This window comes from Lonchura striata, chromosome 5, assembly GCF_046129695.1.
Source record: "Lonchura striata isolate bLonStr1 chromosome 5, bLonStr1.mat, whole genome shotgun sequence".
Lineage (NCBI taxonomy): Eukaryota > Metazoa > Chordata > Aves > Passeriformes > Estrildidae > Lonchura > Lonchura striata.
In genome coordinates, this window is record NC_134607.1 from 57,037,238 (window position 1) to 57,051,615 (window position 14,378).

The following is a 14,378-nucleotide window of genomic DNA, read 5'->3' on the forward strand; positions in this document are numbered from 1 at the left end:
CCCCCTATTCCTACTGCAGCAGGACATTCAATCTGGGGGCAGAGAGGAGAGTTTGGGCCTGGAAATTAAGGATGTTCAGAGAGGGTGACAGCTGATCAATATGAACACTGATGGCCTTCACCATAGCAGTGAAGTGGAGGTGTTGGCGGAAGGTCAATGTGACACCACCCAGCAGTGCAGTTTGCCACCTGGGTGGTGCTGACTATCTGTTCCCCAGTGCAATACTGGGATTAGGACATCTGAATCAACTCTGAAAGTGCTTGGAGACAGCTGGCACCAGCATGTCCCTCCAGTTTCACCCTTGTCAGATGAGGGCACCCATCACACTGTATATAACCAGGGAGAACCCCCAAACTCCTACTCTAGTTGTCCTGACCCAATGCCTGCCTCCTCACTCCCTGTAGAGACTGGAAGAGTTCCCCAAAACCTGCTAATAGTGGTGCCAGAGCTGTGGGGTTTGGGAGGAACAAGAGCTCTATCCCTGTACACTCATCCCTAACAGCAATCCTCCCCGATTGTCTGGCCCAAGACTTCATCCAGGTCCAGCTCTGGTTCCCGCTGTAGTATTTTCTGCTGCAGATCAGTGTAGAAGTTGACTCCCTCAGACACTGAATGGAAGGCCTTGCCTTTGGGCTCATAGTAGCTGCTTATTTGCTGTATGAAGCACTGATGATGCTGAGGGTGATCCTTGAGGGTCCCATCATATCCCTTGATGTGATTCCTTTTGAACTCCAGTATTGTCTTGGTGTAGGTATTGAGAGTGGTGACAGCAGAGGCCATGCAGCAGGTAAAGGAGGCCCAGGCCATGCTGCCAGAGACACACAGAAGAAGCACATGCTGTGAAAAGCCATGTAGGGTAAGGAACACCATGATACACCCCAATTCTCCCTGATTTGCCAGGCAGAACCCATTGGGCACAGACATGAACTAGAGTGACTAAGGCTCATAGCTTTACAGTTCTTAGTGGGATAAATATTGGTCATCCCCATGACAGGGTAGGGAGTGACACGGGAAAAGGCAGAAGGAACATCTGTAACTGGTCAGAGCAGGAGAGCACAGCTTGGAAGCAAGTTCTGTGCTGCTGGGCTGCTCAGTATCTTACTGCACATCAGGCTTGTCTACATGAGCATAACCAAATTGCCATCCTGGCATTTGATGTCCACGGGTGGCACACAGCACTGGTGTGTTTGAGAATCGACATGGTCATCATCAATACAGCATTGCAAATGGAACCTGTGCTTTCCATGGGCACCTGCAAGGCTCATCCAACTGTTTTTTCAGGTCAGGTATGTCATGTCCACTGTGCTTGGCTGCTTAATCCTTTAGAGAAAGGCACAGTGAGCCACTTGCTTTTCACAGCTCCTCTTCCTGGCTCACAAGTGACCCTGTGGTTTATTCCCTGCTTTCCCTCCTTCCTGCATGTAGTACTATCTTAAGGTGACCTTGGCCTCCAGTGCAGCTGCCATTATATGGCTGAGCCAGTGCTGGAGAAGATAGTGTGACTGCTGGTTGGGGGCTTAGCTGTGCCCACATCTTTAGGCACATGTCTAGGCTTGGTGTTGCAGGAATAGGCCTTTTGGCCCAATATTGGTTAATGAAGATGCCAAACCAGCATGCAATTATTAAAATTGCAGAAAAACAAGGTGTGTTTGAGAGCATCATTACAAATGTGACACTGACCTCTGCACACAGGGAAGAGTTGAGACCAAACAGGGCAAACCAGCAGAGGGGCAAGCCTAATTAGTCAGCAAGGCTGAAGGCAATTGTTTAGGTGTGACCCCATTGTTTTCCCAGTCCTTTGGTAGCTATTAATTTAAGTACCTCATCCACCATTTATTAAAAGAGGGTGAGGCAAAGACAGGAGATTAGTAGTAGGAGAACCATGGTACACCTGTCTTTGGAACACACAGAAGGTCAAGAAAGGAGGAGGAAGTGGGTGGCATGGGTGAAGCTCTAAAGGCTGGGGGGATGAAGATGGCTTCAGAGCTCACATACTAGAATGCCCAGCCATAGTCCCATGTGTGAGGTCTCCAGTCCTCTGGTCCCAGATTAACTGTTGCCTGGAAGACTTGAGTGTACATCATGTGTGCCACCATCCCAAGGAGACCTGGACACAAAGAACAAAGCAAAGAAGTTACAGCAGGAGCCAGAGCAGCATACTTCAGCCTTGAGTGGAAAAGCAGGCTCTCCAGTGCTGAGATTCCAAGATTACAGTAATACACTTACCTGACAGGACTGAGGATACGGCAGCAAAGGCATTGAGTTTCATCCCACAGACAGGATTTCCAGTATGCAGAATTTCCACCATCAGGAGGATGAAGCTGATGAGCAGCAAGCTGATGTACAGCATCTCTGATCCCAGTGACAGCCACAGGATTCCTGCCAGGAACACAGGATTAAACCATGTTCAAGAGTACTCCCTTCTCTCAACCCAATCCCGAAAGAAAGTCCTTTGGATAAAAGGGAATGAAGGAAAACAATAAACACCCAAAGCAATCTCCCCAGCCTATGAGCAAGGGATCAATGGATCCTATAGAGGACAGAGTGCATGTCACAGAGGAGGACTTGGCTCCTCTAGCATGGCAGAGCTGGGGGGATCTAAAATGCCCTCTGTAAACAAGCCAGCATTATTCATAAACAGCAAGGAGAAAAGCAAAGAGAAAAAGACAGGGGAAGCTGTTGACTATTAGCATAAAATCTAATGGTCATGAATTAGCCACAGACACATCCAAGCTCTAATGACAACAATGAAAGCAAACAACTTTTTAAATGGGACTCAGCTATTTAAGAACTATATGGTGCATCCATGACTGTCTGGGACATGACCTCTGGAATTCAGGAAGCCTCTTGCAAGCCTGTATTTCTCACTGAAACCCCAATTACAATGAAAGTACGTTCCTTGGGGTTGATATCCATCCAGGGCAGTAACACTGACTGCTCACCCTGCTTCTTGAACAGGGTGCAGGTACTTTCATGCTGGGATTTCGAGTGGGATTTAAGTGATACCACAGTCCACAGCTGAGCTGAGTTCTACAGCTGCGCAGTAAGAACTGAAGGAGAATGAAGAAAGGCACTCTGTAATGCTGGGCTGCGGAAAAGCAAAGGATTCACTGAGGAAGAAACATTAATCTGACAAATGAAGCAGCACTGTGAACACCACTGTTAGCAGCTATTAATGGCTGTAGAGGAGACATTCAGCTAGGGAAAAGGAGTGTGAAGAAAACCCTAATTAATGTGGCACTGACTTGAATACTCAACATCATTAGTGCCATAGAGTCACTCAGCTCTTTAGCAGAAATAGATGAGCTGCATTCCCTGTTTAAAGGAGCTGGCTTACTTGCTGCAGCACCATCAAGGAGAATATTTCATTAAAGGTCAGCCTGTCAAAAGTATTCTGGAGGTAACAGGGACCACACATACACAGAGACCTCTGCATCATTTTCCTTGAGAGGCCAGGCTGATGATGTGTAATTTGGTTTTATAATGTCGCCTGTGTATTGTGGAGCTGCTCTGCACACACCCAGCTCATTCAGCCCATCCCACAGTCAGCAGTCACACCCCCATGTGCAGTGCTAACCCACCATACCATGGCATCTGCACCAGTCATGTTAAGATGATACTTTGTGCAGGAAGGGGTGAAAATGGCACTTTCAAATTCCCAGAATTTATTACACCCTTGCTTTCAGGGTTTGAATGCTGTCACAGGCTCTGCACCCCAGGCCTTTCCCTTCATATATGAACATCTGAAATGACTTGCCTCCAGCCTCCATCTCAGGGAATACTTAGCAAGCCCACAGCAACTGAAAAGCCTTCATTAAGTAGAATCTCCATAGCATATGTACACTTACATCAAAGTATACTGAAGCTATCCAGAGGGTGATTTGAGACATGTCACAATGACGGGAGGGGTGATCTCTCCTACCCAGTTTTGTATTTAATGAGGCAGGGACTTCACCTCAAAAGCATAACTTTCAGATGTCCTGCTCACTTACCACAAAGTAAGAGGTGGTTCATCTTCTGGAATCATATTAGACCCCAAAACTGAAGCACTGAGTTAACAGGTAGCCTGTGTGGGAGGAACTGCCCAGAGGCTGCATCCATCCTCTTCCCCTTTACTACAGCAAGATGACAACCCCAGACCAGGCAATTTACATGAGACAAATCCCAGTTCATACTAGAGGAAATATGAGGTTTCTAGCACTGACTTCACAAATGGCAGAAGTTTATGCGAACATCTGGGAGGAAATCTTTTGTCTTTTAGCAGCCACGAGGACAGGATTTCATACCTGGCTCTTTGAGGACCCAACCTGCTGTCCCCACACAGGCAAAATTCTGCAGGTCCCCTGTCCCTAGAAGGTGCACTGTACAGCTACAGTGAAATACAGGGATTTGCTCTTACCTCTCTCTGCTGGTGGTGAAAGCTCAATGAAGCTGCGGCATTTCTCTTCTGAAACACAAAACCAAAGCTTGTAGTTTATAAAACAATGCAGGGAACATAGGGGAAAAGAAAATCTCTTCATCTCACTCTCTTCCAGACATCCTTGAATCTACCCATCAGACCATCTCACTTCCAATCTTTTTCTATCTTTCCAGACCTTCACTGAGGCAAAGGATGGGAAGGCAAGATTTGCCTGCAAAACTAGAAATTACCTTTTCAGGAAAAAAAAAGCTTCAGCAATTTGTAAATCTTACTAGCCTCTGCTGAATATAAAAGATCTGTTGCTATTCATTCACAACATTAATGATGATCAGGTCTATTAAGGGTGTAGCTTGTAACAGACTGCAGATCCATCACTTCTGCTGAATTCCCACACACTCTCATCTCAGAAGACCATTTCTAGCACTGCTTCTCAAAGAAAGCAAAAAAAAAAAAAAAAAAAAAAAAGAACTTCCCAAGTGAAATATTTTGTGACAGAGATGCAAGTTCCCCTTCTATGGCAAACTCATACAAAAATATGGTCCTTGGTCCTCACATTTTAGGCATGCTATTTCAACAAATTTTGTTAATATTTGCTTTGGTAAACTACTGTCTCAGCTGAGGGTCCATCATTATTATCTGTCAGTCTCTGTCCCTGCATACTGCATTACTGCATTTGAGGGTCCTCTCCTCCACTTGGCACAGTATTTTCTCCCAGACTTTTTCGCTTCATGTAAGAATCTAATTTTCTTAATTTCTATCCTCAGTTCTAATCTTTCCAAATCTCCTGTGCTACTTCTGTCATCCATGGCTCTCAGAATGCTACCCGGTTTAGTGCCATCTGCAGTTCTCATTAACTTGCAATTTGCTACTTCACCTAGAACTTTAATGAGAATATTCAGTAATGGCTCATCTAAACTGATCCTGCGATTAGCCTGAAAATTAAATCCTTTCTCCAGCTCAACTCAAACTCCTCTTGTTCAGAGTAGTCCCTTCTTTGTTGTTTTTATTGTCTACACAGTTGTTTCAAAGATGCACAGTAGTGGGTGGGTTGTGCTTGATTTACAGGAAGCAGGAAAATGAGACTGACTGTGCTTCTATCCCGTGCTCTATCCCGTGTTCTGCTGCGATCCAGATGTTACATACTTTCTCTGTTCCTTCAGGCACTGGGGTTATTCCAGGACTGCCCAGTGGACAGAAAAGTTGTTTAGAGAAATCAGTCGAGGGATGTAGTTTCATTCCCACAAGCATCATGGAAACACAATCCAATCCAAACTAGTCCTAAATAAACTAATCTCCTTCCACAGCCCTTCTGAAAATGTTCATAACAAAAAGCAGCCCACTTGTTAGGACATGTGAATTTCAAGTACATTCCCTTCTGCTCCAACCCCTCCTTCTGTCTTCTTTTCTTCACCAGTTATTTATTTTCAAACTTACAGAAACAGAGATGAAAAAATACTATACTGGAAGGATGGCTTGGTTAAAGAAGTTGAGATGTTTGTACTTGGGCAGAGCTGAAGGGAGGGTGGTGGGCTCAGGGGAATGGCCCTGATGAAAGTGACTTTCATCACTCTATTTTTAGGTACAGATCTCTGTGTTGGCCACCTTCTGGATTAGTTCTGATCCTTGATGTGTGTGCCAGGCAGTAAAGGGCATCTGAGCACTGCAGAGCACCCACCTGTGCTGGCATGGCACAGGTTTCAGCAAAAGGACTTGAGCAGGTCTGGGCAGGAACATGTCAAGGGTGAAGGGAAGCACCAAAGGATTCTTGTAAAGGTTGCACAACCAGTCCCTGGCATTTCAGGATTTACAGTGCTAGTCCCACATGGTCAAAAATCACTAATGAACCTGTCACAGTATCACAAAAACTAAAAGGAAGTACAATATTGCAGCTCTAATCCTTAGGTCAAATCACCTCCTAGCTTTAGTTTCATTTGGGTTCAGATCCTCCAGGTTTTCTTTGTATCTATAAGGTAGTAATTCCCTTTCTCTATTTTATTTATTTGGGGTTTTTTTTTAAGAAAAGCCCAGTCTCTGTATAATAACACAAAACTACTCAGTTTGATGATTTGAGAACACCAACTATTGTAGTCCTCACATCAATAGCTAAAAATTAACATCTGCATAAAATCACTGCACTTAAATTTCTGAGAGAATATGCACAAATTTACCCTGAAGAGCATGAAGTAAACTGTGTATAGGAATGGAGATATGGGGAAAGGGAAAGGAGGCTCATGGAAATTCCCAACAGGATGAACAGTGCCATCATAAAGTCACTGCCGCCATCATCATCACTTGCACTCCACAGGCCCTATTGCAGATCAAAGGGCACACTGGAGACAACCACTCTCCATTTCCCTGCTCTGTGAACATTCCAGTGAAAGACAGAAATATAATAACCACACCAGTGCACAGGGCTGATACCATCTAGGAAAAGGAAGAATAATTTTCTTCCACATGTTCTCAGCATTCTACCTTTCAGTTTCAAACTTCTGTGGAGTTTGAAATACGAGGCAATATGTTGTGGCTGCCTGAGCAACACACTACCTGGCCCTTCCATGCTCTCTTCACAGGAAAGCCACATCCCTGTGTGGAAGTATCTGAAGGCAAAGCGATCATCTCCAGTCTCCCAGCTGTAATGCACTGTGTCCTCAGATGAAACATTGCTCGCATCTGCATCAGATGGCATGGGGACACCCACGCACTGGGAGGCTTTGCTCTTCCCACACAAAGGTTTGGGTACTTTTTGGGTCCCAGTGCACCAGTAGCTGCCCAGCAAGGCTGTGGTGGAGAGGGTGAGAGCCAGCAGGTTCAGGATGACAGCCAGGAAAGTGCGGTGCAATGGCAGTCCCTTCAGCAGCTCCATCTACAACACACAAATAGGAGAGACCATCACACCAGCCACTTGTCCCAAATAGCCTTATGAATCCCACCTTTTCCCAGCATGCAGCTCTGGGGAGGGGTTATGAACACTCTGGCACTCAGGCCACTGGACCTGTTCAGATTTAACATTACCAAGTGTGCTGAATATCTGTACTGTGGAAGAGAGGGTGACACAGCAGGACTTAGTGCATTGAGGTGTGTGAGCACATGAGCAAAACACAAGGAACATCACATTAATCCATCTCAGGGATGACAGGGAAAAACTGTTAACCGACTTCCCTGAATATCATGTGTTGCCTTTACATGAGATACAATGGATGCTCTCTCCAACTAAATGAGAAATCTTGCTGCCAAGTGTCCCAAAACACTTCTCAAGCAGCTCATTACTGTACCTAGGGAGGCAGAGAGTATAGTGATTTCTCAGTAGGACAAGGCAGGAAAATGTTCCCATATCGCTGAAGGTCACACATCAAAGCAGTGACCGGCTCAGGGAGAGCACCCAGCTATCCAGACCTGATAGCTTAAGTACGAGCCACAGAGCAGCACTTTCCTCCTGAGCGCTCATCTGCACATCAGAAATTCGGTAGGGTGGTGGGATGGCAGTATCTTTGCTTTCACACAAAGTACCAAAGTTTTTTTCCCTATAAGGGTGAATGTTGCAACAAACATTCTTACTGATTTCACCTCATCATTTAAAGTAATTCAGAAAGCAGTTTGTGAACCAGGGACTTTCTCACTCAGATGGAAGATGAAGACTTTAGGGTTCCTGCAAAACCCTGCACTGACTCCTGAGAACCCCAAAATATCACTCCATAGATTGATTAGATGTCATCTACCCACACATCAACTTTCATGCAATCAATGCATGTCTCTTCCTACGTGGCACTCCCTATGTTTGGCACAACTTCATCCAGATACTCCCACCCTTTCCTATTTATGACTCTGAAAATCTATTTACCCATGAATAGATTCAGTTTGCACAGACACTGCCTGCTGTGGGTCCTCTTCACTTACTTCAGCTGACTCACCCAATGCTGAACGAGTGAGAAAGACCATTCTGTGGACATCATTATAAATAAACAATACAAGACCCAGCTTTGCATTGTCTGTGACTGCACCACAGATAAAAGTGGTGCAGTTAGAATCATTTTTTTTTTGCTACCCAGCAAGCTTGGAAACAAGGTCAACAAAGAGAGTGCAGAAGCTCCTCTTGAAAACCAACACTGAGAAAGCAGTGCTGACCCTGAAAACCCTCACTAAAAGCAAGAAAATACTTGGGTCGTGAAATTTTCTTGTGTTGTTTCATACTCTGGCTTCTTTTGTCTCTTTACCAGGACATTTCTTTCTGCACCCTGGAGATGGTAATGTCTTAGTGATGCCATAATTCATGGCTTTTGTGATTTGAAGGCATGTTCAATATCATCATTTTCGCAGAAAAGACACGTACTAGGAAGAGTTTCTGGCTAAGATTAGTGGCAAACTTCTCACTGAAAGGTTTTTTTGGTGGAAAATTTGGCTTATGACTGGAAAGGAAGTTGCAGACAAAATTGCTCTTCTCAAAACCACAGCTTTTTACCTGAAAATTGAAACCTTCAGCACAAAAAGTTTTTCAGTTTTTCATCAATGCTTAATTATAAGATTTTCTGTCATCAGGTTTTGGGTTGCTAAGGCTTTTATTTAACAAAAAAATCCACTCACAATATTTACAAAAATCATCTTTCTAATTTAAATCTTCAGTAGTGGGAAAAATATTCTCTCCAGTTGATTTATGACAGTAGTTGAAAGGCCGTATAATTTCAGGAAGAGTGTTAAGGAAAAGACATAAAAAATATAAGAAACAAATGAGTCAGAAGTAGGAAGTGGATCAAGGATGCAGAAGACATACGGAATGAGAAGCAAATCTGAACTACTTCCTGAAAACATTGTTAGAAAAGCTCCCCTTCACAAAAGCCAAGCACTCACTGATAGCAACCAAGCAAAATATCTAGATAGCTCCAAAAGGAATGATAGCTGAATTTACCTTAGTAGCAAGTCTTTGAAGTCCTGTTAATTTGGATGAACAGCACAGAAGTGGAACTCACGCTTTGTCTGCTGTTTTGTTCATCTCTGTATCCTCCAAGAAACTCAATTGCAGCAAAATCCCTTCCTCCTTTGTCTGGTCCTCTCCTCCTTGTCCTCGCCAGTGATTATTAAATGCTATCCTTCTGATCAGCAGCTGTTTTGTGGAAAATGGTCATTTTGTAATCCACAATGCAATCACAGCACAGCTGTTCTGGGAGATTATATGGGAAGCGATTGGTGCGGCAGGCTGGGATTAAGTGCAGAAGAGTGACCTGTATTAACTGAGTAGAAAGTTTCTTTAAAACACCAAAAGATTCCAGCCACCCCCATGTGGTAGCTATCTGGGAGCTTGTATGGAGGAAGATGGCAGCTTTGGCCAGTACTACAGGGGAGGAGTGACCTTAGCTGGGAAACTGCCAGCACCTTTGGTGTCAGGTCACCCCTTGCACTGTGCACTGTCTCAGCAGAATGGCAAAGACTAAAAGCATCCTAGCCCTAGGACGTCTTCCTGGCCACACCTGATAGTTGCAGAAAGGGCAGAATAAAAAAAAATAATGGGGGGGAGGAAAGTTTATGCAACTGCATCTGCTCTGAGGACTGGGGATTTCAGTCCCTGAAGGGATACCAATACAGCTCTTCCCATGGGCACTGGAAATTTTGATGCCAAAAGAAGAGCTGCTGAGTGGCAGGCAGACATCATGACATCACTTCCACTAAGGAGGTATTTGAAACAGCAGCAAGTCAAGCCAATAGTCAAAGCATAGAAGAATAAAATAGATTGTCAGTGTCACTTGTAGTGGCAGCTTTTACCAAAATGTGAAGGTCACTGGGAATCCCAGCTGGTTCACATTGGTGAATTTGCGAACCTAGTAAGAAGAGACAGAGATTCACATTCACACAGAGTCACCTCTGAGCTCCTGTCCTGAAAGTTTAAAGGCTCTCAAAATACCTGTGTGGTATCAAACGTATGAAAAGTAAGAACAACATCACCTCTCATGAGAATGTACTAGATGCCATGAAGCAGTGCTTCACTGAATCAAACTGCAGGGCAGGGGAACATCCCAAAGGAAGACACATCCTGTCTTCCCCACAGACACTTTGCCCAGTGCCAAGTGGGTGAAGCTTGCACCACCATTGGGAGGGAACAAGGCAGATTCCCTGCATGCTGCTCTGCCAAGACAGAGGAAACGAGTGGTACATCCATCCTTATCCCCCGTGTCCAACAGCAGAGCCAAGAGGCTGGAGGCAGTTGCTGGAATAGCTCTGGGTGACGGTACAGCCTGTGACAGCCCCACACAGCACGACAGCAGAAGGAGAAATTCACGGTCCAGCACATGGGCTGTGCTATCCTGGGCTCCTGACCCTTCCTGCCCTGAGCAGAATGGGCAGTAGCTCTGTGGTTATTTTAATCCCCATCACTGCATAAACTCCTCTAATATATATAAGCGTTTCTAAGACGGACTAACTGAAAGCAATGCTAAATGTCCTTGTACTCCATGGACTTCCTGAAGGATTTTGATTAATAAAAAGGTTCTGTTTGAAACAGATGTACTTAATTTACTCAAGTAGGTAGAACAACAGCTGATGCCATTTAAAAAGAGAGTGATTGATTTTTTCTTTCTTTTTTTTTTTTTAGTCTTTCCGCATCTGGACACCTTAAATTTAACTTCTAAATGCTCAGTTAAAATAAATAAATAAATAAAAGTCTGGTTTACAAACTCAAGAATAGATAAAGTCCAGCTCTACTGATAATCCTTAACACCTTCCTAATTTTAAGTTTGGTTAGACTATCATTAAAACTCAAGATTCTCTATCAGTTTCTAAAGCTGGTCATATATATCAATGAAATTAAACTGAATTAGTTTAATATGGATAATAATTCATGTTGGAAAATAAAGTTATCAGAAATATGCTATGGTTTAAAAAACATGCTTATAGCAGATTTAGTATTCTGAATAATGGCAGATATTTATCCTTCCAGAAGATGGCAATCTTTGTCTAGTCTTCTCAGGAGTCTCTGCTGCTCACGTGTATGCTGGGGGAAGCGACACTGAAGTTTAGACTTCTATTCCTTCCCTTGAAAATCCTTCCCCCCCCATAGCCTTCTTTTTTTTTTTTTTTTTTTTTAACATTTTTGTGAGCACAAACTCTTTACCTTTATTCTTAAATGGGGTGTAGGTCCGTCTCTTGGAATTATCTGAGCCTGGGAACACTTGAAATCACTGGAAAAAGAAAAAAAAGAGGAATAATTGCAGAAGCTGAGCTTTTGCTCACCTTCTGCCCTGCATGAAACTATTCTTTCTAACACTTTTCACAATATTTTGTCAAGTATCACATTAAATTTCCCCAGATTATTGCATACAACTCATAGAACACCAACATCCTGTTTCCTGAGAATCTTTCCTGATGTTCAACAAACTCCCTTTTGCAAAATTATGGGGATTTTATCTGGTTTTGGTTTAGATCTTGGTTGGTTGGTTGGTTGTTTTTTGTTTTTTTTTTTTTTTTTAATTTTCCATGTTAACCTCACCTCAGTCTGACCTATTATAGACAGGAAAATCAAGCTGTATCAGTCTTTCACCCTGCTGTGCCTTCAGTTTTCTGCTCTTTGTATCTGATATTTCCCACCATAATTTGGCTCTGGCTAGAGTTTTTGGATGTCTCTTTTTCTTTGAACTCAGCAGCAGCCAGTCCCTGGTGTCTCGTTTAAAATTCGTCCATTGAAGTGAATGCCCAGAGCAGTTGATTTCCTGTGCAATCAGCCAAATGCTTGACTTATAGAAACAAAACAAGGAAACAAAATGCAAACCCCCCCAAAATTGTCGCACAGCACCACTGTGGAAATTGCCAACTCTAAAATATCCTGGGCGTTGACAAGTGATGCATTTTTATCATGGCTCTATCACCATCTATATCCTGGCTTGGGTGTATCCTGCCCCAAAGTGACAAATTCAACTCCCAGAGATGTTGGTGGAAAAGAAGATCAAGGAGACCTTGCCAGATAGGCCCCAAGACTTGCAATATTTATCTGGTGGGTCTCAAGAGGCACATGACTCCCCATAGCCCCCCATGCAGCAATGCTCCAGGGATATCAGGGACCATTTGCAGTCCTGACACTGGCTCTTCAGCTGACCCGAAGAGGAAAGGAGAGGAGGAAGGGTTGCTATTTACACCCTTAGAGTTGCTCTGTGAAAACTGGACAAAGACAGGCTCATACTCACCCCTCATTCCACACATTCCTTGCACATGACACTTCCCACCGCTCCTGTTTTTGCTGTTTTTACAGGGAGATCACTCGGAGCCGCAGTCCCCTCCCTCACTGCTGCACAGAAAGCAGGATGTCTCCCGAGTGACAGTGACATGGAGAGAGCCAGACTTCTCAAACCCAGTGACAGACTGCAAATGCCAGATTTCTCCCTGAGCTCTGAATAATTCCACTCAGATTGTAACCTTTATTTAGCTGTTTGCATGATGCATTAACTCTTGCTCTGAAAATGACCTCACCAGGCATATTTTTTTCTAATCTAAGCACATTTAAAGGTGAATTCTGTTTTTAAGATGATCAGCTTACATTGCTAGACACTGAGACTGTGGCATAAATAAAGATTGAACTGGATAAGTAAATGCATCTTAAAGATGGACAAACCAGTCAGTTTGGACCTAACTATTTTTTTTTTTTTTCTTGAAACAAGTCTTAGTTGGCTGGATTTTTTTTCCTAATCTTTATGGTTATCAGACTCTCAAAATCCACACAGAAAGCAGACATGAAAAGGGAAAAATCAGATGCAGCAACAAAGACTTTGAGGACTCACTGGAGATTCTAGGTGTCTTAATTTCTGGATAGGAAATATAAGACTATATATTATATATAAGGTAAGGGCGTTGCTTTTCACAGAGGACTTAAACTCTAGGATGTGTTCAGAAGAGCACACAGAAAAAAAAAATAGTACTTATGTAATTTAGCTTACCATAAACTGCAAGCAGACAAGAGAACCACAAATTTATGCACAAATCTATAAGGATATTAAAGAGGTGCCAGTCCAGAAAAGGTTTGTACAAAATTCCAAGCAGATAAATGCTTACCTTATCCACTGCTCTCTATTCCCATCTGCGCTTCTGAGGCATCCAGTGGGATACAAGGTGATCATGAATTCACCCCCATGGCTTTCTGTCTGACTGAACATGTACTAGCCAAGAAATTCCATGAGATCTGAGCAGATGCTTTGAAATGTACCAAGTCTGTAATTTTATTGATGGTTTAATTCTTTCTGAGCTTGCTAAATCATCACAGCACATTATATCAGCCACTAGATTGGCAGAGCACCCACTTCTGCAGAATGAGCCTTTGTAATTTGGTAGTCCCCTCCATGAAAATTGTTGCTACTTTTAAATCTACCACTGACAAGATCTCAGTCTGTTACTACTCAGAATCACAAACACCCAGACTCAATGACTACCACAGGCTCCTGGTGTTTTTTATCATCAAGAGGAACAATTGCAACAACATAATCTCCTCTCAGGTGTAACAGAACCCAAATAACTTTGGATAATCACTTCTAGTGATACACAGAACTCCTACCAGAGTTATAGCACATATTTTATACAACAATCTGGTATTGACTGTGCAGTAGAATATGATGGAGAATCCATCACATCCTTAGAAAAGTTATTCCAATTATTAATTAATCTCATTCTTAAAATTTTACTCTTGTTCTGTAAACAGTGTTGTCTGCTTTAGTTTTCCAACCTGACCAAGCTGTTCCAACACACAAATAAATACCCAGTGAAGTGATTTCCTAAAAATGTTATTGTAAGAGTCACAAATCAATGTGTTTCATTAGAGGCACACACTGTGATCTAACCAGCTGGCTGGTGGCCCAAATTCCTAGTTCTGTACTTGGCTCTGACACATCATTTTCCCCTCCCATCAGCCAAGTCATTAGTGGTGCGTTTACACTGCAGTCAAAGCAGTGGCAGTGATGGGGAGTAAATATTCAGTGCTTGTTTTAATTGGGTG

At 43.3% G+C, this 14,378-nt stretch overlaps 1 protein-coding gene and 1 long non-coding RNA gene across 2 annotated transcripts; both read right to left on the reverse strand.

Annotated features, from left to right (window-relative positions):
• Positions 1-495: 495 nt before the first annotated feature.
• GSG1 (germ cell associated 1) lies at positions 496-9,593 on the reverse strand. The gene is made up of 6 exons (XM_031507338.2): positions 9,321-9,593; positions 6,965-7,283; positions 4,400-4,447; positions 2,227-2,379; positions 1,996-2,107; positions 496-808 (listed from the first exon to the last, which is right to left on the reverse strand). The coding sequence occupies exons 2-6, from the start codon at positions 7,281-7,283 to the stop codon at positions 496-498; spliced, it is 945 nt and encodes a 314-aa protein (XP_031363198.1). The 5' UTR covers positions 9,321-9,593.
• A 1,901-nt stretch (positions 9,594-11,494) lies between these two features.
• Positions 11,495-13,651, reverse strand: LOC110483185 (uncharacterized). Its single transcript, XR_002467528.3, has 3 exons — positions 13,445-13,651; positions 12,583-12,683; positions 11,495-11,583 (listed from the first exon to the last, which is right to left on the reverse strand). It is a non-coding gene; the product is annotated as an uncharacterized LOC110483185 (long non-coding RNA).
• Between the last annotated feature and the right edge of the window lie 727 nt (positions 13,652-14,378).